Source organism: Bombina bombina, chromosome 5 (assembly GCF_027579735.1).
Source record: "Bombina bombina isolate aBomBom1 chromosome 5, aBomBom1.pri, whole genome shotgun sequence".
Classification (NCBI taxonomy): domain Eukaryota; kingdom Metazoa; phylum Chordata; class Amphibia; order Anura; family Bombinatoridae; genus Bombina; species Bombina bombina.
Window position 1 is genome coordinate 1,145,021,434 of NC_069503.1, and position 25,718 is coordinate 1,145,047,151.

Below are 25,718 nucleotides of genomic sequence, written 5' to 3' on the forward strand. Positions count from 1 at the left end.
TGCCAACCGTGGACTCTTCCGTTAAGACCAGACCTTCTATCGCAAGGTCCTTTTTTCCATCAGGATCTCAAATCCTTAAATTTGAAGGTATGGAGATTGAACGCTTGATTCTCAGTCATAGAGGTTTCTCTGACTCTGTGATTAATACTATGTTACAGGCTCGTAAATCTGTATCTAGGAAGATATATTATCGAGTCTGGAAGATTTACATTTCTTGGTGTTTTTCTCATCATTTTTCTTGGCATTCTTTTAGAATTCCTAGAATTTTACAGTTTCTTCAGGATGGTTTGGATAAAGGTTTGTCTGCAAGTTCCTTGAAAGGACAAATCTCTGCTCTTTCTGTTCTTTTTCACAGAAAGATTGCTAGTCTTCCTGATATTCATTGTTTTGTACAAGCTTTGGTTCGTATAAAACCTGTTATTAAGTCAATTTCTCCTCCTTGGAGTTTGAATTTGGTTCTGGGGGCTCTTCAAGCTCCTCCGTTTGAACCTATGCATTCGCTGGACATTAAATTACTTTCTTGGAAAGTTTTGTTTCTTTTGGCCATCTCTTCTGCTAGAAGAGTTTCTGAATTATCTGCTCTTTCTTGTGAGTCTCCTTTTCTGATTTTTCATCAGGATAAGGCGGTGTTGCGAACTTCTTTTAAATTTTTACCTAAGGTTGTGAATTCTAACAACATTAGTAGAGAAATTGTGGTTCCTTCATTGTGTCCTAATCCTAAGAATTCTAAGGAAAGATCATTGCATTCTTTGGATGTAGTTAGAGCTTTGAAATATTATGTTGAAGCTACTAAGGATTTCCGAAAGACTTCTAGTCTATTTGTTATCTTTTCCGGTTCTAGGAAAGGTCAGAAGGCTTCTGCCATTTCTTTGGCATCTTGGTTAAAATCTTTGATTCATCATGCTTATGTTGAGTCGGGTAAAACTCCGCCTCAAAGGATTACAGCTCATTCTACTAGGTCAGTTACTTCCTGGGCGTTTAGGAATGAAGCTTCGGTTGATCAGATTTGCAAAGCAGCCACTTGGTCTTCTTTGCATACTTTTACTAAATTCTACCATTTTGATGTCTTTTCTTCTTCTGAAGCAGTTTTTGGTAGAAAACTTCTTCAGGCAGCTGTTTCAGTTTGATTCTTCTGCTTATAATTTCAGTTTTTTTCATTATAAGATTTAAACTTTGTTTTGGGTGTGGATTTTTTTCAGCGGAATTGGCTGTCTTTATTTTATCCCTCCCTCTCTAGTGACTCTTGCGTGGAAGATCCACATCTAGGGTAGTCATTATCCCATACGTCACTAGCTCATGGACTCTCGCTAATTACATGAAAGAACTTACCTGATAAATTCATTTCTTTCATATTAGCAAGAGTCCATGAGGCCCACCCTTTTTTGTGGTGGTTATGATTTTTTTGTATAAAGCACAATTATTCCAATTCCTTATTTTTTATGCTTTCGCACTTTTTTCTTATCACCCCACTTCTTGGCTATACGTTAAACTGATTTGTGGGTGTGGTGAGGGGTGTATTTATGGGCATTTTGAGGTTTGGGAAACTTTGCCCCTCCTGGTAGGAATGTATATCCCATACGTCACTAGCTCATGGACTCTTGCTAATATGAAAGAAATAAATTTATCAGGTAAGTTCTTACATAAATTATGTTATATATATATTAAGTATAATAACCCTATCTAACTCTAACATCCCTAACTAAATTCTTATTAAAATAAATCTAATTAATATTAATATTATTAATTAAAATATTCCTATTTAAATCTAAATAATTACCTATAAAATAAACCCTAAGATAGCTACAATGTAATTAATAATTACATTGTAGCTATTTTAGGGTTTATATTTATTTTACAGGTAACTTGGTATTTATTTTAACTAGGTACAATAGCTATTAAATAGTTAATAACTATTTAATAGCTGCCTAGTTAAAATAATTACCAATTTACCTGTAAAATAAATCCTAACCTAAGTTACAAATACACCTACACTATCAATAAATTAAATAAACTACAAATATCTAAACTAAAATACAATTAAATAAACTAAACTAAATTACAAAAACAAACACTAAATTACAAAAAATAAAAAAAGATTACAAGAAAACCTTTGCTCTTAAGGGGTTAAATGGTTGCAACATCAAACTTAGAAATAAAGCAGGATTTCTTTCTCTTTCTTTTTTGTATTCTGCAATTTTCTCAGCCTGTGTCACAAAAATAAAGGTTAAATACTCATACATTTTACTTTATGTGTTTGTCGCAGCTTCATAGGAAATACGGCCCGGTATTCACCATTTGGAAACTGACGGAACCGGTTGTGGTTCTCTGTGGATATGAGGTGGTGAAAGACGCCCTGATTACTCATGGCGAGCAGTTTAGTGGGCGCCCATATACACCCGTAGCACATATACAAAATAAAGGATTTGGTAAGAATTTCTCTAGTTCTCTTCATAGCATTCTAGGAATGTGCTTGTACTAATGTCTAAGGTGACAAAAAGTGAATAGTACTTCCCCCCTACACTATGAGCTAGATAACAGGTCGAGCGCTACTGATTGAGGGCTATATTACGAGTGGCACGCTAACAGTTGCGCGTGAGCGAACAGGAGTTTATCGCAGCTATCTGCACGCGTTCGAAGTAGCGTGCATATTACAAGCTGAAAGTAAACTCATTAACTCGAGTGCAATTAAATACATGTGTTGGGATATCACAACCTGAGAGCTCTGGTTAACTGTTATTCTTGAATAAAAAGTGGTACAAAACACATCAAAAATACATTTAACTGTACAGTTACACTCATACGGCTAGATTTAGAGTTTTGTCGGTAACGACCCGCGTAGCTAACGCTGGCTTTTTTCTGGCCGCACCTTTAAAATAACTCTGGTATTGAGAGTCCACAGAATGGCTGCGTTAGGCTCCAAAAAAGGAGTGTAGAGCATATTTAACGCAACTTCAACTCTCGATACCAGAGTTGCTTACGGACGCGGTCAGCTTCAAAAACGTGCTCGTGCACAATTCCCCCATAGGAAACAATGGGGCTGTTTGAGCTGAAAAAAAACCTAACACCTGCAAAAAAGCCGCGTTCAGCTCCTAACGCAGCCCCATTGTTACCTATGTGGAAACACTTCCTACGTCTGCACCTAACACTCTAACATGTACCCCGAGTCTAAACACCCCTAACCTTACACTTATTAACCCCTACTCTGCCGCCCCCGCTATCGCTGACCCCTGTATATTATTTTTAACCCCTAATCTGCCGCTCCGTAAACCGCTGCTACTTACATTATCCCTATGTACCCCTAATCTGCTGCCCCTAACACCGCCGACCCCTATATTATATTTATTAACCCCTAATCTGCTTCCCACAACGTCGCCTCCACCTGCCTACACTTATTAACCCCTAATCTGCCGAGCGGACCGCACCGCTATTATTATAAAGTTATTAACCCCTAATCCGCCTCACTAACCCTATAATAAATAGTATTAACCCCTAATCTGCCCTCCCTAACATCACCGACACCTAACTTCAATTATTAACCCCTAATCTGCCGACTGGAGCTCACCGCTATTCTAATAAATGTATTAACCCCTAAAGCTAAGTCTAACCCTAACACTAACACCCCCCTAAATTAAATATAATTTTAATCTAACAAAATTAATTAACTCTTATTAAATAAATTATTCCTATTTAAAGCCAAATACTTACCTGTAAAATAAATCCTAATATAGCTACAATATAAATTATAATGATATTATAGCTATTTTAGGATTAATATTTATTTTACAGGTAACTTTGTATTTATTTTAACCAGGTACAATAGCTATTAAATAGTTAAGAACTATTTAATAGCTAAAATAGTTAAAATAATTACAAATTTACCTGTAAAATAAATCCTAACCTAAGTTACAATTAAACCTAACACTACACTATCAATAAATAAATTAAATAAAATACCTATAATTATCTACAATTAAACCTAACACTACACTATCAATAAATAAATTAAATACAATTCCTACAAATAAATACAATGAAATAAACTAACTAAAGTACAAAAAATAAAAAAGAACTAAATTACAAAAAATAAAAAAATATTTACAAACATTAGAAATATATTACAACAATTTTAAACTAATTACACCTACTCTAAGCCCCCTAATAAAATAACAAAGCCCCCCAAAATAAAAAAATGCCCTACCCTATTCTAAATTACTAAAGTTCAAAGCTCTTTTACCTTACCAGCCCTGAACAGGGCCCTTTGCGGGGCATGCCCCAAGAAGTTCAGCTCTTTTGCCTGTAAAAAAAAACATACAATACCCACCCCCAACATTACAACCCACCACCCACATACCCCTAATCTAACCCAAACCCCCCTTAAATAAACCTAACACTAAGCCCCTGAAGATCTCCCTACCTTGAGTCGTCTTCACCCAGCCGAGCCAAATTCTTCATCCAAGCGGAGCAAGAAGAGGTCCTCCATCCGGTAGAAGTCTTCATCCAAGCGGGGCAGAAGAGGTCTTCCATCCGATTGAAGTCTTCATCCAAGCGGAATCTTCTATCGTCATCCATCCGGAGCGGAGCGGCAGCATCCTGAAGACCTCCGACGCGGAACATCCATCCTGGCCGACGACTGAACGACGAATGACGGTTCCTTTAAATGACGTCATCCAAGATGGCGTCCCTCGAATTCCGATTGGCTGATAGGATTCTATCAGCCAATCGGAATTAAGGTAGGAATATTCTGATTGGCTGATGGAATCAGCCAATCAGAATCAAGTTCAATCCGATTGGCTGATCCAATCAGCCAATCAGATTGAACTTGATTCTGATTGGCTGATTCCATCAGCCAATCAGAATATTCCTACCTTAATTCCGATTGGCTGATAGAATCCTATCAGCCAATCGGAATTCGAGGGACGCCATCTTGGATGACGTCATTTAAAGGAACTGTCATTCGTCGTTCAGTCGTCGGCCAGGATGGATGTTCCGCGTCGGAGGTCTTCAGGATGCTGCCGCTCCGCTCCGGATGGATGACGATAGAAGATTCCGCTTGGATGAAGACTTCAATCGGATGGAAGACCTCTTCTGCCCCGCTTGGATGAAGACTTCTACCGGATGGAGGACCTCTTCTTGCTCCGCTTGGATGAAGAATTTGGCTTGGCTGGGTGAAGACGACTCAAGGTAGGGAGATCTTCAGGGGCTTAGTGTTAGGTTTATTTAAGGGGGGTTTGGGTTAGATTAGGGGTATGTGGGTGGTGGGTTGTAATGTTGGGGGGGGGGTATTGTATGTTTTTTTTACAGGCAAAAGAGCTGAACTTCTTGGGGCATGCCCCGCAAAGGGCCCTGTTCAGGGCTGGTAAGGTAAAAGAGCTTTGAACTTTAGTAATTTAGAATAGGGTAGGGCATTTTTTTTATTTTGGGGGGCTTTGTTATTTTATTAGGGGGCTTAGAGTAGGTGTAATTAGTTTAAAATTGTTGCAATATATTTCTAATGTTTGTAAATATTTTTTTATTTTTTGTAACTTAGTTCTTTTTTATTTTTTGTACTTTAGTTAGTTTATTTCATTGTATTTATTTGTAGGAATTGTATTTAATTTATTTTTTGATAGTGTAGTGTTAGGTTTAATTGTAACTTAGGTTAGGATTTATTTTACAGGTAAATTTGTAATTATTTTAACTATTTTAGCTATTAAATAGTTCTTAACTATTTAATAGCTATTGTACCTGGTTAAAATAAATACAAAGTTACCTGTAAAATAAATATTAATCCTAAAATAGCTATAATATCATTATAATTTATATTGTAGCTATATTAGGATTTATTTTACAGGTAAGTATTTAGTTTTAAATAGGAATAATTTATTTAATAAGAGTTAATTAATTTCGTTAAAATTAAAATTATATTTAACTTTGGGGGGTGTTAGTGTTAGGGTTAGACTTAGCTTTAGGGGTTAATACATTTATTAGAATAGCGGTGAGCTCCAGTCGGCAGATTAGGGGGTTAATAATTGAAGTTAGGTGTCGGCGATGTTAGGGAGGGCAGATTAGGGGTTAATACTATTTATTATAGGGTTAGTGAGGCGGATTAGGGGTTAATAACTTTATTATAGTAGCGGTGCGGTCCGCTCAGCAGATTAGGGGTTAATAAGTGTAGGCAGGTGGAGGTGACGTTGAGGGGGGCAGATTAGGGGTTAATAAATATAATATAGGGGTCGGCGGTGTTAGGGGCAGCAGACTAGGGGTACATAGCTATAATGTAGGTGGCGGCTCTCTGCGGTCTGCAGATTAGGGGTTAATTATTGTAGGTAGCTGGCGGCGACGTTGTGGGGGGCAGATTAGGGGTTAATAAATATAATATAGGGGTTGGCGGTGTTAGGGGCAGCAGATTAGGGGTACATAAGTATAACGTAGGTGGCGGTCGGCAGATTAGGGGTTAAAAAAATGTAATCGAGTGTCGGCGATGTGGGGGGGGCCTCTGTTTAGGGGTACATAGGTAGTTTATGGGTGTTAGTGTACTTTAGAGCACAGTAGTTAAGAGCTTTATAAACCGGCGTTAGCCCAGAAAGCTCTTAACTACTGACTTTTTTCTGCGGCTGGAGTTTTGTCGTTAGATTTCTAACGCTCACTTCAGCCATGACTCTAAATACCGGCGTTAGAAAGATCCCATTGAAAAGATAGGATACGCAATTGACGTAAGAGGATCTGCGGTATGGAAAAGTCGCGGCTGAAAAGTGAGCGTTAGACCCTTTTTTGAATGACTCCAAATACCGGCGTTAGCCTAAAACCAGCGTTAGGAGCCTCTAACGCTGGTTTTGACGGCTACCGCCAATCTCTAAATCTAGGCCTTAATAACTCTGTCTGATAAAAATTATTTCAAAAAAATATTTTATAAAAAAGTTATAAGGGCTCAAAGATATGAGGTATCAGGTATTAGAGGAAAAAAAAAAAACAGGCGTACCTTAGATAAATTGCGGGTTTGGCTCCAGACCACCGCAATAAAGCGAATATAGCAATAAAGTGAGTCACACTAATTTTTTTGTTTCCCAGTGCATATAAAAGTTATATTTACACTAAACTGTAGTCTATAAAGTGTGCAATAGCATCATGTCTAAAAAAAACTATGTACATACCTTAATTAAAAAATACTTTATTGCTTAAAAATGCTAACCATCATATGAGCATTCAGTGTGTTATAATCTTTTTGCTGGTGATGTGTATATATAGGTGTGTATATATGTGTGTTCATGTTTATTTATCCGTTTATATGTGTATATATGTTGGAAAAATGTCTCCGATAGACTCGCTTGACACAAAGTTGCCACAAACCTTCAATTTGTAAAATGAGGTATACCTGTATATGTATATTTGTGTGTACAGATGTATTAATGTATTTATATGTGCATTTATGCATTTACAGACATATATATACACATATAAACACAAAAATACATATATAGACATATATATAAGTGCATTGGAGCCCTTTACAGTCAAAGAGCTGAAAACATGTAAAAGCATATTTATGCAATATTCATATTTAATAACTTTTTTGAGTGTTTGCTGTAAACATTTCACATTCTAATGTTCTTCACAAAAGGGAATATGTTCTATGCAAGATAGATAGATCGATAGTACAAAAACATCATATATATATACATATACATATAGTACAAAAACATTTATTTATATATATATATATATATATATATATATATATATAGTACAAAAACATCATATATATATATATATATATATATATATATATATATATATATATATATAGTACAAAAACATCATATATATATACATATATATATATATATATATATATATATATATATATATAGTACAAAAACATCATATATATATATATATATATATAGTACAAAAACATCATATATAGTATATATATATAAATATGTATTTATGAATAATAGAACATATTCTGTTATGTGAAAATGTGAAATATTAATTTTTCATATAGGGTTAGCGCACTTGAGAAAATGCGATCAGGTTTGTGGACGAGTAAGAAATCTATAGGGGAATACGTTATTAAATATTTTATATATATAAGAAATCAAATTGTCACACTCTCTGGATTTTAAACACAGCAACCTTTATTCTGTGATGTTTCAGGGCATTCACCCCTTCCTCAGACAAACATAAAGTGAAAAAAAAAACAGTGCTTAAATACATAATAGGCCCTCTCCCCTTTCTACATAACCAATCTTCAAAACATATATATATGTATGTTTGTGTCTGTGTGTGTCTTCATGTTAAAATATGTTTCTATATACACATGTATATACATATAAACATATAAATGTATACATTTATATATGTATATATGTGTATATATGTATGTATATACATAAATACACATGTAACAAGCAATTGACTTATAAATCACAATATAAAGTAAACAAAAATTGTGATAAAGTGCACTATATACAGTATACTAATAAAAAAGTCCCAAAGTGTGCAATCCCAAATTGCATAAGATGTTGCTTGAAGACTCTCGACCTCCAAGAAACTAAACAATATAAGAGTGTAAGTCCTGTGTGTGTAATTAAGTATTACTGCAACATTAAAGTCATACTCACATATTACTGAGATTAAAACCAAGCTCAGAGTATAACAGCTCAAAACAAGTCTTCCTCCTTGGGAGCAAAGAAGTGGATAAACCTTGATTTGCCAAAAATAACAGCTTTTATTAAGGTGTATTTACAGCCACTGGGGTTAATTTACGGGGTACTGTTAAAAACATAAGAAACCACCCGTTCGCATAGACCTTGATATTCCATGTCTAATGACTTAGCGGTCTATTGGTCCAGCAAGACAAGTTCCCGCCCTCTGTGTGATCTCACCTTCATGTATCCAACGTACGCTTCGCCAATCTAATCTTGGCTTTTTACATATACCACATACACATATTTAGATACAAATATATATATATATATATATATATATATATATATATTATATATATTGTGATATTGTGTGTATATATATATATATATATATATATGTGTGTGTGTGTTATAGCCCTTTCCATTCAAACACCTTGTCATATACCATATATCTTTTAACCCTTATAACTTTTTTTTTTTTATTATTTATATGCATATTTTTTAGCCCATTGTGTATATATGAGTGTAACACTTTATTTTAATGTATTTGTGTTGTGTTAAGTGCACATTTTTTTTAACTCTAACGCTTTACGCTAGATCGAAAAATTAGATTGCCCTGGAGCAAAGCGTTTACTTGTAATATGCGCGCCACTTGTAATATAGCCCATGGTAAGGTAGAGGATGGACATCAGAGCAGATGGATAAGTTGGCTGATTATATAAAGGTTGTGATCCTCTAACATCTTTGTATTATGCACAACAGCTTTATCCAGTGACATTGGCGATCTATGGCGCTACCTTCGGCGCAGCACCTTGATGTTACTGAGGAATTGTGGTATGGGAAAGAACGTGCTGCAAGATAAAGTTCTACAAGAGGCTGAACACCTGATAAAGGCTATAAATGAAACAGGAGGTGAGTGGTTATATGGAACTGGTTTATCTATCTGTATGTCTGTCTATCTACATCTATCTATCTATTCTATCTATTTATCTACATCTATCTATCTATCCTATCTATTTATCTACATATTTCTATCTACATCTATCTATCTATCTATATATCTATCTACATCTTTCTATCTACATCTATCTATCTATATATCTATCTATCCTAGTAATCTATCTATCTATCTATCTATTATCTATCTATTACCTATATATATATCTACGTCTGTCTATCTACATCTATCTATCTATCTATCTATCTATCTATCTACCTACATCTATCTATCCTAGTAATCTATCTATCTATCTATCTATCTATCTATCTATGTTTGTCTATCTACATCTATCTACCTATCTATCTACCTATCTACCTATCTACCTACATCTTTCTATCTATCTATCTACCTATCTATCTATCTATCTAATCTGTTTATCTACATCTTTCTATCTACATCTATCTATCCTAGTAATCTATCTATCTATCTATCTATCTATCTATCTATTAACTATATATCTATCTACGTCGGTCTATCTACCTACATCTATCTATCTATCTATCTATTCTATCTATTTATCTACATCTATCTATCTATCTACATCTATCTATTTATCTAAATCTATTTATCTACATATATCTATCTATCTATCTATTCTATCTATTTATCTACATCTGTCTATTTATCTACTTCTATCTATCTATTTATTTATCTACATCTATCTATTTATATAAATCTATCTATTTATCTACATCTATCTATCTTTTCTATTTATCTATGTCTATCTATCTATCTACATCTATCTATCATCTATCTATATATCCTAGTCATCTATCTATCTATCACCTATCTATCTATCTATCTATCTATCTATCTACGTCTGTCTATCTACATCTATCTATCTATCTACAGAAACAAAAGGAGATATTGATCTCCGTAGTTGTACACTTGGATAGCACTCAAATTCCCTTGGTTATGGAATTAGAACCTCAGTTACAAGAGGCAGATACACTAGGGAAATAAATTAAAATATAACTTTTATTAGGACTTTAAAAAATGGAAGGATAAATACATTTAAAATCACAGGAATGGATATCAACTTAAATTGAAGCAGCAGTGTGATATCCTATTGAGTGTCAATTTCTAGTTTGCATTAATAGTATTAGTCTTTATATACAGACCTAGGATGTAATGTGAATCCATAGCCCTAAGACTAACTATTATTGATACCTTGATAAGAGACGCAGAAAATGGGAGGATTCTGATGCAAGCTTAAAGTCAGGTCGATAAGTACAGTATTATGTTGGTAGTATGAGTATGGTGATTATGGTATATAGTGGTATACCATGTACATATATATAGTTAGTTATGTAATGTTATAACTGAAGACAAGTTGGTACTTTAACATTGAAAAAGTATAGAGAATTATACTGGAAATAGTCCTATCGTTGTGGCTATGACCAGTGAATATCTTGATTCAATGCTTGATTTGAGGAAAAAAACAGCTATAACTATTATTATGTGCACTTGACCGGTAATACAATTTTATCCAAGTGTATGCTTATAGGTGACCGCTCAGCCTTAAGTAATATTATAACTGACGACAAATGTACACCTTAATATTATCTAATTATCAAAGATTATATTAGATATAGTTCCATCATTGTTGCATTAACCAGCAAGTGTATTTATTCAATGCGTAACTTAAGAAAAAAACAGCTATAACTATTATGGTGTATGCTTGACCGGTACTGCAAATTTTTCCAAGTGTATACTATCTGTGACCATTCAGCTTTTACCCCAACTATGTAACTGCTGATTTTGAATGCTGTACATAAGATATTTGTAAGTAGCACAGAACTATTATATGTACACTATGTTGGATATTACCCGAATTGTACTGTTGTCAAGTACATATAATACGTTAGGGCAGTCTATCTTTCATACGGCTAGATTTAGAGTTTTGTCGGTAAAGACCCGCGTAGCTAACGCCGGCTTTTTTCTGGCCGCACCATAAAAATAACTCTGGTATTGAGAGTCCACATAAAGGCTGCGTTAGGCTCCAAAAAAGGAGCGTAGAGCATATTTAACGCAGCTTCAACTCTCGATACCAGAGTTGCTTACGCAAGCGGCCAGCCTAAAAAACGTGCTCGTGCACGATTCCCCCATAAAAAACAATGGGGCTGTTTGAGCTGAAAAAAAACCTAACACCTGCAAAAAAGCCGCGTTCAGCTCCTAACGCAGCCCCATTGTTTGCTATGCGGAAACACTTCCTACGTCTGCACCTAACACTCTAACATGTACCCCGAGTCTAAACACCCCTAACCTTACACTTATTAACCCCTAATCTGCCGCCCCCGCTATCGCTGACCCCTGCATATTATTATTAACCCCTAATCTGCCGCTCCGTAAACCGCCGCTACTTACATTATCCCTATGTACCCCTAATCTGCTGCCCTAACATCGCCGACCCCTATATTATATTTATTAACCCCTAATCTGCCCCCCACAACGTCGCCTCCACCTGCCTACACTTATTAACCCCTAATCTGCCGAGCGGACCTGAGCGCTACTATAATAAAGTTATTAACCCCTAATCCGCCTCACTAACCCTATAATAAATAGTATTAACCCCTAATCTGCCCTCCCTAACATCGCCGACACCTAACTTCAATTATTAACCCCTAATCTGCCGACTGGAGCTCACCGCTATTCTAATAAATGTATTAACCCCTAAAGCTAAGTCTAAGGAAATTAATTATCTCTTATTAAATAAATGATTCCTATTTAAAGCTAAATACTTACCTGTAAAATAAATCCTAATATAGCTACAATATAAATTATAATTATATTATAGCTATTTTAGGATTAATATTTATTTTACAGGCAACTTTGTAAGTATTTTAACCATGTACAATAGCTATTAAATAGTTAAGAACTATTTAATAGTTACCTAGTTAAAATAATTACAAAATTACCTGTAAAATAAATCCTAACCTAAGTTACAATTAAACCTAACACTATACTATCATTAAATTAATTAAATAAAATACCTACAATTACCTACAATTAAACCTAACACTACACTATCAATAAATAAATTAAATACAATTCCTACAAATAACTACAATGAAATAAACTAACTAAAATACAAAAAATAAAAAAGAACTAAGTTACAAAAAATAAAAAAATATTTACAAACATAAGAAAAATATTACAACAATTTTAAACTAATTACACCTGCTCTAAGCCCCCTAATAAAATAACAAAGACCCCCAAAATAAAAAATGCCCTACCCTATTCTAAATTACTAAAGTTCAAAGCTCTTTTACCTTACCAGCCCTGAACAGGGCCCTTTGCGGGGCATGCCCCAAGAAGTTCAGCTCTTTTGCCTGTAAAAAAAAACATACAATACCCCCCCCCCCAACATTACAACCCACCACCCACATACCCCTAATCTAACCCAAACCCCCCTTAAATAAACCTAACACTAAGCCCCTGAAGATCATCCTACCTTGTCTTCACCTCACCAGGTATCACCGATCCGTCCTGGCTCCAAAATCTTCATCCAACCCAAGCGGGGGCTGGCGATCCATCATCCGGTGGCTGAAGAGGTCCAGAAGAGGCTCCAAAGTCTTCATCCTATCCGGGAAGAAGAGGCGATCCGGACCGGCAACCATCTTGATCCAAGCGGCATCTTCTATCTTCATCCGATGACGACCGGCTCCATCCTGAAGACCTCCACCGCGGACCCATCTTCTTCCGGCGACGTCCAACTGAAGAATGACGGTTCCTTTAAGGGACGTCATCCAAGATGGCGTCCCTCGAATTCCGATTGGCTGATAGGATTCTATCAGCCAATCGGAATTAAGGTAGGAATATTCTGATTGGCTGATGGAATCAGCCAATCAGAATCAAGTTCAATCCGATTGGCTGATCCAATCAGCCAATCAGATTGAGCTCGCATTCTATTGGCTGTTCCGATCAGCCAATAGAATGCGAGCTCAATCTGATTGGCTGATTGGATCAGCCAATTGGATTGAACTTGATTCTGATTGGCTGATTCCATCAGCCAATCAGAATATTCCTACCTTAATTCCGATTGGCTGATAGAATCCTATCAGCCAATCGGAAATTCGAGGGATGCCATCTTGGATGACGTCCCTTAAAGGAACCGTCATTCTTCAGTTGGACGTCGCTGGAAGAAGATGGGTCCGCGGTGGAGGTCTTCAGGATGGAGCCGGTCGTCATCGGATGAAGATAGAAGATGCCGCTTGGATCAAGATGGTTGCCGGTCCGGATCGCCTCTTCTTCCCGGATAGGATGAAGACTTTGGAGCCTCTTCTGGACCTCTTCAGCCACCGGATGATGGATCGCCAGCCCCCGCTTGGGTTGGATGAAGATTTTGGAGCCAGGACGGATCGGTGATACCTGGTGAGGTGAAGACAAGGTAGGATGATCTTCAGGGGCTTAGTGTTAGGTTTATTTAAGGGGGGTTTGGGTTAGATTAGGGGTATGTGGGTGGTGGGTTGTAATGTTGGGGGGGGGTATTGTATGTTTTTTTTTACAGGCAAAAGAGCTGAACTTCTTGGGGCATGCCCCGCAAAGGGCCCTGTTCAGGGCTGGTAAGGTAAAAGAGCTTTGAACTTTAGTAATTTAGAATAGGGTAGGGCATTTTTTATTTTGGAGGTCTTTGTTATTTTATTAGGGGGCTTAGAGTAGGTGTAATTAGTTTAAAATTGTTGTAATATTTTTCTTATGTTTGTAAATATTTTTTTATTTTTTGTAACTTAGTTCTTTTTTATTTTTTGTACTTTAGTTAGTTTATTTCATTGTAGTTATTTGTAGATATTGTATTTAATTAATGTATTGATAGTGTAGTGTTAGGTTTAATTGTAGGTAATTATAGGTATTTTATTTAGTTAATTTAATGATAGTATAGTGTTAGGTTTAATTGTAACTTAGGTTAGGATTTATTTTACAGGTAATTTTGTAATTATTTTAACTAGGTAGCTATTAAATAGTTCTTAACTATTTAATAGCTATTGTACCTGGTTAAAATAATTACAAAGTTTCCTGTAAAATAAATATTAATCCTAAAATAGCTACAATGTAATTATAGTTTATATTGTAGCTATATTAGGATTTATTTTGCAGGTAAGTATTTAGCTTTAAATAGGAATAATTTATTTAATAAGAGTTAATTAATTTCGTTAGATTTAAATTATATTTAACTTAGGGGGGTGTTAGTGTTAGGGTTAGACTTAGCTTTAGGGGTTAATCCATTTATTAGAATAGCGGTGAGCTCCGGTCGGCAGATTAGGGGTTAATAATTGAAGTTAGGTGTCGGCGATGTTAGGGAGGGCAGATTAGGGGTTAATACTATTTATTATAGGGTAGTGAGGCGGATTAGGGGTTAATAAGTGTAGGCAGGTGGAGGCGACGCTGAGGGGGGCAGATTAGGGGTTAATAAATATAATATAGGGGTCGGCGGTGTTAGGGGCAGCAGATTAGGGGTACATAAGGATAACGTAGGTGGCGGCGCTTTGCGGTCGGCGGATTAGGGGTTAATAAGTGTAGGTAGCTGGCGGCGACGTTGTGGGGGGCAGATTAGGGGTTAATAAATATAATATAGGGGTCGGCGGTGTTAGGGGCAGCAGATTAGGGGTACATAAGGATAACGTAGTTGGCGGTCGGCAGATTAGGGGTTAAAAAAATTTAATCGAGTTGCGGCGATGTGGGGGGACCTCGGTTTAGGGGTACATAGGTAGTTTATGGGTGTTAGTGTACTTTAGAGTACAGTAGTTAAGAGCTTTATAAACCGGCGTTAGCCCAGAAAGCTCTTAACTACTGACTTTTTTCCTGCGGCTGGAGTTTTGTCGTTAGATGTCTAACGCTCACTTCAGACACGACTCTAATTACCGGAGTTAGAAAAATCCCATTGAAAAGATAGGATACGCAATTTACGTAAGGGGATCTGCGGTATGGAAAAGTCGCGGCTGAAAAATGAGCGTTAGACCCTTTTTTGAGTGACTCCAAATACCGGAGGTAGCCTAAAACCAGCGTTAGGAGCATCTAACGCTGGTTTTCACGGCTAACGCCAAACTCTAAATCTAGGCCTTATTAAGTATAAATTATTCAATCTCTTTAACTTAACGGAAAAAGCAAGTAAATACGTAGACAGTAGACTACGACAATTTCTGACACAAATTCCATCATATATCAAAGATAACCATGGAGGCTCTCCAACACTTGGAAGATATTTGGTTAAAAGAGAACACCTGGCTAGTTACTGCTGATGTCGAAGCATTATATACCAGCATAAGCCACAAACTAGGTTTACAAGCAGTCAAATATTATCTAGACATGTCCTCTGAAGAAGATTCAAATCATAACGAGTTTATACTAAAACTACTGGAATTTTAACTGACAAAAAATTTCTTTGTGTTCAATAACAGATATTATCTTCAAATTCGCGGGACAGCAATGGGCACAGCATGTGCACCAACCTATGCAAATTTATTCCTAGGTTGGTGGGAGCAAACCATTGTATTTTCTGAGAAACATGATGAATACTCACAATTCATCCCGATCTGGCTAAGATACATAGATGACATCATATTCATCTGGGAAGGCACCAAAGATAAGCTTGATGAATTTTTGATAGAACTGAATAACAACAATTTAAATATAAAATTAACATATCATACAAGTCAGAAAGAAGTGCCTTTTCTTGATCTGTTAATTTTCAAAAAACCTAACGGTCAGATAGGAACTGATTCATACAGAAAATCTACAGCTACCAATACATTACTTTACAGCACCAGTGCCCATGCACCAAGCACTATCAAATCTCTCCCAATTGGTGAGTTCTTGAGGACCAAACGCAAGTGCTCTGAAAATGTCCTATTTAACCAAAGAGCAAATGAATTGGAAGTGAGACTTCAAAAACGTGGGTATAGCAATACCTCAATTAAGAAAGCTAAGAAACGAGCACGTAGAACCACAAGGAAAGAGCTGTTAAAACCTAAAAATAAAGCAACAGATGGCAAAACCAGACTCATTATGACATACAACCCCAATAGTAAACAAATTATTGAGGTGATAAATAAACATTGGAAAATACTCCAATCTGACCCTGTACTCAATCAATTACTTGGCAACAAAGTGGATGTGAGCTACAGAGGAAGTCAAAACTTAAAAGACCTGGTCAGTTCCAGTCATTTTGATGATAAGAAAAGAAAAAAGAATACAAAAACAGTACGAGGATCTTATCCTTGTGGTACATGTTGCAGTTGCAAACATATGGTAAAGACATAAAAAACACAGGACAGGTTTGGCAAATCACATGACATTAAAACTTACATCAGCTGTAGTTAATCAGGAGTCATATATATGATCAAATGTGACTGCCCCAAGATCTATATTGGAATGACCACCCGTAAGCTCCGCACGCGGTTACAAGAACATTTACGGAATATTAAGAACGCAGCTAAAGATTTGCAAGATAAGAAAAATATCACTTCTGTTGCCTATCATTTTTTGAAATACCACAAATCCAAAACTGGTACACTGACTTGTGCAGGGATTCAAAAAAAATCAACCTAGGTATAAGAGGAGGGGATTTAACCAAAAGTCTATTGCAACAGGAAAGCAGATGGATTTGTCTAATGAACTCAGTCCGACCGGTGGGACTGAATGAACACAACAACTATTTTTCATACTTATAATAGTATATTATCATGTTCACTACAACTATCATGAATAAGACATCTATAACACCTAATAATTGAGATAATAATATAAGATTACCTAAGACGCGAATATTACTACAACTAAACTATAGGTAATAGGAGCAAACTTTAACTTCAATCGAATAATATAAGCAACTTTAATATTAATAAGATTATTTTATAAAATGTTAAGTTTAAAAATTCATATTCCTATTAATCACTATTGTGTTAAACAATACTTTAAAAATCTTTATTAATTGTTACTTTATTATATAACTAGTCCTAAAGCCCGTTCACACGGGCCATTGTTTGCAGTACAGCGGTCCCACCTCTTGCACTCTCTCCCTCCCACTCTCTTTTGAGCTTTCTCTCTCCCCCCTCTCTTTTGCGCTCTCTCTCTCCCCCTCTCTTTTGCGCTCTCTCTCTCCACCATCTCTTTTGCGCTCTCTCTCTCCACCATCTCTTTTGCGCTCTCTCTCTCCACCATCTCTTTTGCGCTCTCTCCCCCCCTCTCTCTCTCCCCTCTCTTTTGCGCTCTCTCTCCCCCTCTCTTTTGTGCTCTCTCTCTCCCACCCTTTCTTTTGCGCTCTCTCTCCCCCTCTCTTTTGCGCTCTCTCACCCCCTCTCTTTTGCGCTCTCTCTCCCCCTCTCTTTTGCGCTCTCTCTCCACCCCTCTCTTTTGCGCTCTCTCCACCCCTCTCTTTTGCGCTCTCTCTCACCCCTCTCTTTTGTGCTTTTCCCCCCTCTCTTTTGCGCTCTCCCCCCCTCTTTTGCGCTCTCCCCCCCTCTTTTGCACTCTCTCTTCCCCCCTCTTTTGCGCTCTCTCTCCCCCTCTCTCTTTTGCTGTCTCTTTCCCCCCTCTCTTTTGCTCTCTCTCTCCCCCTCTCTTTTGCTGTCTCTCTCCCCCTCTCTTTTGCTGTCTCTCTCCCCCTCTCTTTTGCTGTCTCTCTCCCCCTCTCTCTTTTGCTGTCTCTCTCCCCCTCTCTCTTTTGCTGTCTCTCTCCCCCCTCTCTTTTGCTGTCTCTCCCCCTCTCTTTTGCGCTCTTCCCCGCTCTCTCTCTCCCCCCTCTTTTGCGCTCTTCCCCCCTCTCTTTTGCGCTCTCTCTCCCCCCTCTCTTTTGCACTCTCTCTTCCCCCTCTCTTTTGCTCTCTCTCTCCCCCCTCTCTTTTGCGCTTTCCCCCCTCTCTTTTGCGCCCTCTCCCTCTCTCTTTTGCTGTCTCTCTCCCCCCTCTCTTTTGCACTCTCTCTTCCCCCTCTCTTTTGCGCTCTCTCTCCCCCCTCTCTTTTGCGCTATCTCTCTCCCCCATCTCTTTTGTGCTCTCTCTCTCCCCCATCTTTTTTGCGCTCTCTCCCCCCCTCTCTCTCCCCTCTTTTGCGCTCTCTCTCCCCCTCTCTTTTGTGCTCTCTCTCCCCTCTCTTTTGTGCTCTCTCTCCCACCCTTTCTTTTGTGCTCTCTCTCCCCCTCTCTTTTGCGCTCTCTCTCCCCCTCTCTTTTGCGCTCTCACCCCCTCTCTTTTGCGCTCTCTCTTCCCGTCTCTTTTGCGCTCTCTCTCCACCCCTCTCTTTTGCGCTCTCTCCACCCTCTCTTTTGCGCTTTCTCTCCCCCCTATCTTTCGCGCTCTTCCCCCCCCTCTTTTGCGCTCTCCCCCTCTCTCTTTTGTGCTCTCTCTCCCCCCTCTTTTGCGCTCTCCCCCCCTCTCTTTTGTGCTCTCTCTCCCCCTCTCTCTTTTACTGTCTCTATCCCCCCTCTCTTTTGCTGTCTCTCTACCCCCTCTCTTATGCTGTCTCTCCCCCCCTTCTCTCTTTTGCTGTCTCTCTCCCCCCTCTCTTTTGTGCTCTCTCCCCCTCTCTTTTGCGCTCTTCCCCCCTCTCTTTTGCTGTCTCTCTCCCCCTCTCTTTTGCTGTCTCTCTCCCCTTCTCTCTTTTGCTGTCTCTCTCTCCCTCTCTCCCCCCCTCTCTTTTGCGCTCTCTCTCCCCCTCTCTCTTTTACTGTCTCTATCCCCCCTCTCTTTTGCTGTCTCTCTACCCCCTCTCTTATGCTGTCTCTCCCCCCCTTCTCTCTTTTGCTGTCTCTCTCCCCCCTCTCTTTTGTGCTCTCTCCCCCTCTCTTTTGCGCTCTTCCCCCCTCTCTTTTGCTGTCTCTCTCCCCCTGTCTTTTGCTGTCTCTCTCCCCCTCTCTCTCTCCCCTCTCTCTATCTTTCTCCCATCTATCGCACGGCCGCGCCCAACCACGCCCCCTTCATGCCCGGCCATGCCCCTTCACGGCCATTCACGCCCTGTCACGCCCCTTCATGCCCGGCCACGCCCCTGGACATGCCCGGTCATGCCCACTTCTGCCGCGGCAGATCTTCAGCTAGGGACTCAAAGGCCAGGTGTGTTTGTCCTAGTGCTATCTCTACTGCGCATGACAGCTTCGGACAAACACACTTGGCCTTTTATTATATAGGATATTCACATTTCCCAATCATCACTTAGATCCTATCCATTTTATAATGTATATGGTAGCACTTATGAAGACCACTAAACTTCAGAACCCCCATCTTAATCAATTATTGTTTGAGACCCATCAATATACGGTGGACTATAATTGTCTTATGTCAGAAGTCATTTTCACTCTTCCTGACCGATGATTAGGTTCTCTTTGGACATTTATTGCCAATCAGGCTCAGAACATTGTTCTTGTAAAATACTTACCACTTATCACAAACACCTTAACTTCAAATGTTTATTTTTGATCACAAAAAGATATATATGTTTCATCACAGTATTTTAGTTATCCACCTCTTTCCTTTCACTCCCTCTCATGTTTGTCACAACTTCGTATAATGAACTTATTAGGTTATCATATCTAGGTGATATTTATTATCTATAGTTAAAACCAATGTCGTATTTTCATTATGTAGTGATCCCTGATATACTAACTTCAATTTAAAATGTCAAATATTTAACTGTGTTCATATGCAAGGCATAACCAAAAAAAGTATGGCTTTCCTACATGTATATATAATCAGTCACATTCATAATTGTCGCAAATCTGTGGCAATATTTGAATTTGAATTTTCTCTCTAAAATCCTGATGATATGGAGCAACGTATATTACAATCCTCGCTCTTTCACATGCAATCTGATCGTGTTGCGGCACAGTGTATCACAATAAGTTGCCAAAAGTATTCCTTTAATTCTTAGCAAGGAGTATCATGTATAATATTTTCTAACGAAACGATCGATGACACGATCGTGTTATACAGCCCGCTTTGACAACCAATACAATTCAGTTAGCTACGTCACAATGTAAACAATGCCACATCCTTATCGTGATTTGCTGATTCACTTGACATACCCCCATCAAGGCGGAGCTACTAGGAACAAAAACCCGCCGACTGAAGACCTCCGTAAACCCTTTGATAAAGCCGAGGCACTCGGCGAAACATGTCAGGGGAGGTTGGGAGATAATGGGCTCCTCATATTTGTTTTTTTTAAAAAACTTAGCAGGAATTCAACTTAAAAATAATAATTTAATTAAGCAACTCAGTTTAGTAGAAACTTGTCACATCGTGACTTAGAATTTATCTAATTATAAAAGTAGCTGAGTGTAACGCATATTAGCAGTTTACTTAGACAGCGGCAGGCGAGCCTATGTCATTAATAAGCAGTTTGTTTTTTGAATAAGTTGAACGCTAGCAGAATCTGGTATAAATATAGTCGGTTTCAATTTAGCAGTTGGTATTTGGGATATAAACAAACCCGATTACTTCTCACTCATTACTGAGAGTTAGATAGGCGGTGCTTTAGTTTATAAGCCATGAACTCGCTTGTTCTCTTGTTGGATTAAGATAGAATTGTTGCCTAAGATTTACTTTATATATTGAGTAAAAAACTATATATAGCAACAGATAATATACAGCTTAAAGAGATTGAATAATTTATACTAATTAAGAAAGATAGACTGCCCTAACGTATTAGATGTACTTGACAACAGTACAATTCGGGTAATATCCAACATAGTGTACATATAATAGTTCTGTGCTGCTTACAAATATCTTATGTACAGCATTCAAAACCAGCAGTTACATAGTTGGGGTAAAAGCTGAATGGTCACAGATAGTATACACTTGGCTAAATTTGCAGTACCGGTCAAGCATACACCATAATAGTTATAGCTGTTTTTTTCTTAAAGGGACAGTCTAGTCAAAATTAAACTTTCATGATTCAGATAGGGCATGCAATTTTAAACAACTTTCCAATTTACTTCTATTATCTAATTTGCTCAATTCTTTAGATATCCTTTGTTGAAGAAATAGCAATGCACATGTGTGAGCCAATCACACAAGGCCTCTATGTGCAGCAACCAATCAGCAGCTACTGAGCATATCTAGATATGCTTTTCAGCAAGTGATATCAAGAGAATGAAGCAAATGAGATAATAGAAGTAAATTAGAAAGTTGTTTAAAATTACATGCTCTTTCTAAATCACGAAAGAAAAAAATTGGGTTTCATATCCCTTTAAGTTAAGCATTGAATAAATACACTTGCTGGTTAATGCAACAATGATGGAACTATATCTAATATAATCTTTGATAATTAGATAATATTAAGGTGTACATTTGTCGTCAGTTATAATATTACTTAAGGCTGAGCGGTCACCTATAAGCATACACTTGGATAAAATTGTATTACCGGTCAAGTGCACATCATAATAGTTATAGCTGGTTTTTTCCTCAAATCAAGCATTGAATCAAGATATTCACTGGTCATAGCCACAACGATAGGACTATTTCCAGTATAATTCTCTATACTTTGTCAATGTTAAAGTACCAACTTGTCTTCAGTTATAACATTACATAACTAACTATATATATGTACATGGTATACCACTATATACCATAATCACCATACTCATACTACCAACATAATACTGTACTAATCGACCTGACTTTAAGCTTGCATCAGAATCCTCCCATTTTCTGCGTCTCTTATCAAGGTATCAATAATAGTTAGTCTTAGGGCTATGGATTCACATTACATCCTAGGTCTGTATATAAAGACTAATACTATTAATGCAAACTAGAAATTGACACTCAATAGGATATCACACTGCTGCTTCAATTTAAGTTGATATCCATTCCTGTGATTTTAAATGTATTTGTCCTTCCATTTTTTAAAGTCCTAATAAAAGTTATATTTTAATTTATTTCCCTAGTGTATCTGCCTCTTGTAACTGAGGTTCTAATTCCATAACCAAGGGAATTTGAGTGCTATCCAAGTGTACAACTACGGAGTTCAATATCTCCTTTTGTGTCTATATTAATTTACTGTACACAGCACCACGTATCTCTATTTCAGATATTAATTTACTGTACACAGCACCACGTATCTCTATTTCAGATATTAATTTACTGTACACAGCACCACGTATCTCTATTTCAGATATTAATTTACTGTACACAGCACCACGTATCTCTATTTCAGATATTAATTTACTGTACACAGCACCACGTATCTCTATTTCAGATATTTATTTACAGTACACAGCACCACGTATCTCTATTTCAGATATTAATTTACTGTACACAGCACCACGTATCTCTATTTCAGATATTAATTTACTGTACACAGCACCACGTATCTCTATTTCAGATATTAATTTACTGTACACAGCACCACGTATCTCTATTTCAGATATTAATTTACTGTACACAACACCACGTATCTCTATTTCAGATATTAATTTACTGTACACAGCACCACGTATCTCTATTTCAGATATTAATTTACTGTACACAGCACCACGTATCTCTATTTCAGATATTTATTTAGTAGGTGCATCTACGATAAAAAAGTTAATCCTCCTCTTAACTTTGAGTAATTATATTCCCTGTCACCGTACAGTAGTGCCATTGGGCCCCTTGTCCTGTAATCTATCTATCTACGTCTATCTATCTACGTCTATCTATCTACGTCTATCTATCTACGTTTATCTATTTATCTACATCTATCTATCTATTCTATTAATCAATCAATCAATCAATCAATCAATCAATCTATCATCTATCTATCTATCTATCATCTATCTATCTAATCATCTATCTATCTATCCTATTAATCTATCTATTATCTATCTATCATCTATCTATCTGTTTATCTATCATAGTAATCTATCTATCTAACTATCATTTATCATATATCTATCTATCTATCTATCTATCTAGTTATCTCTATCATATATCTATCTATCTAGCTATCCTATTAAACAATCTATCTATCATCTATCTATGTCTATCTAACTACGTCTATCTATCTACATCTATCTATTTATCTACATCTATCTATCCTACTAATCTATCTATCCTAGTAATCTATTTATCATCTATCTATCTACGTCTATCTATCTAAATCTATCTAGCTACAGCTATTTATTTATCTACATCTATCTATCAATCTATATCTATCTATTTATCTATCTATCTATCCTATTAATCAATCAAACAAACAATCAATCAATCATCTATCTATCTATCTATCTATCTATCTATCTATCCTATTAATCTATTATCTATCTATCATCTATCCATCTATCTATCATCTATCTATCCTAGTAATCTATCTATCACCTATCTATCTATCTATCTATCTATCTATCTATCTAAATATACATATATATATATATATATATATATATATTTATATATATCCTATTAATCAATCTAGCTATCATCTATCTATCGTCTATCTATCTACATCTATCTATTTATCTACATCTATCTATCTATCCTAGTAATCTATCTATCCTAGTAATCGATCTATCTATCTATTGATCTATCCTAGTAATCTATCTATCTCTTATCCATCTATCATCTATCCTATTAATCAATCAATCATCTATCTATCCTATTAATCAATCTGTCTATCATCTATCTATCATCTATCTATCTATCTATCTATCTATCTATCTATCTATCTATCATCTATCTATCTATCTATCTATCTATCTATCTATAATCTATTAATCAATCAATATATCTAATCTATTAATAAATCTATCTATTTAATCTATTTATCACACTTTACCATGCTCACCTTACCATGGCTCACCCTACAACGCTCACCACACTTTACCGTGCTCACCTTACCATGGCTCACCCTACAACGCTCACCACACTTTACCGTGCACACCTTGCCATGGTTCACCCTACAACGCTCACCACACTTTACCGTGCTCACTTTACCATGGCTCACCCTACAAGGCTCACCACACTTTACCGTGCTCACCTTGCCATGGCTCACCCTACAGCACTCACCACACTTTACCGTGCTCACCTTACCATGGCTCACCCTACAATGCTCACCACACTTTACCGTGCTCACCTTACCATGGCTCACCCTACAGCGCTCACCACACTTTACCATGCTCACCTTACCATGGCTCACCCTACAACGCTCACCACACTTTACCATGCTCACCTTACCATGGCTCACCCTACAACGCTCACCACACTTTACCGTGCTCACCTTACCATGGCTCACCCTACAGCGCTCACCACACTTTACCGTGCTCACCTTACCATGGCTCACCCTACAATGCTCACCACACTTTACCGTGCTCACCTTGCCATGGCTCACCCTACAACGCTCACCACACTTTACCGTGCTCACCTTGCCATGGCTCACCCTACAACGCTTACCACACTTTACCGTGCGCATCCTTACCATGGCTCACCCTACAATGCTCACCACACTTTACCGTGCTCAGTTTACCATGGCTCACCCTACAGCATTTACCACACTTTACCATGCTCACCTTACCATGGCTCACCCTACAATGCTCACCCCACTTTACCGTGCTCACCTTACCATGGCTCACCCTACAATGCTCACCACACTTTACCGTGCTCACCTTACCATGGCTCACCCTACAATGCTCACCACACTTTACCGTGCTCACCTTACCATGGCTCACCCTACAATGCTCACCACACTTTACCGTGCTCACCTTGCCATGGCTCACCCTACAATGCTCACCTTGCCATGGCTCACCCTACAATGCTCACCACACTTTACCATGCTCACCTTGCCGTGGCTCACCCTACAACGCTCACCACACTTTACCGTGCTCACCTCACCATGGCTCACAAACACCTTTAATTGCAAGGACTCGTTTCCCTTCTGTGTGCACATGAATTTCCCTTGGAAACCTAATCTCAGAGAGAAAGCAGGAAGCTGGTGGGATATGACTCTTCACTGCTTGATTTGCACATTTTTCTTTGGCGAAACACTGAACTTTTTTTTGAAACAACTTTAATAACTAAACTAGACACACATGAAAGTCTGTTTAATGTCAAGATCCTGGGTGTCAATCCTTTTTTTTTTTTAACTCACATGGTGCATAGCCAGCTTAGCTTCAGTTCCTCACAACC

General features: G+C 37.5%; 1 protein-coding gene across 1 annotated transcript in view; it reads left to right on the forward strand.

Annotated features, from left to right (window-relative positions):
- Nucleotides 1-25,718, forward strand: part of LOC128661754 (cytochrome P450 2C38-like) — a 132,195-nt gene that overhangs the window by 35,198 nt on the left and 71,279 nt on the right. The window contains exons 4-5 of the mRNA XM_053715974.1: nucleotides 2,264-2,426; nucleotides 9,393-9,542. Coding sequence (XP_053571949.1) covers nucleotides 2,264-2,426; nucleotides 9,393-9,542 — 313 coding nt within the window. The remainder of the gene's footprint in view (nucleotides 1-2,263; nucleotides 2,427-9,392; nucleotides 9,543-25,718) is intronic.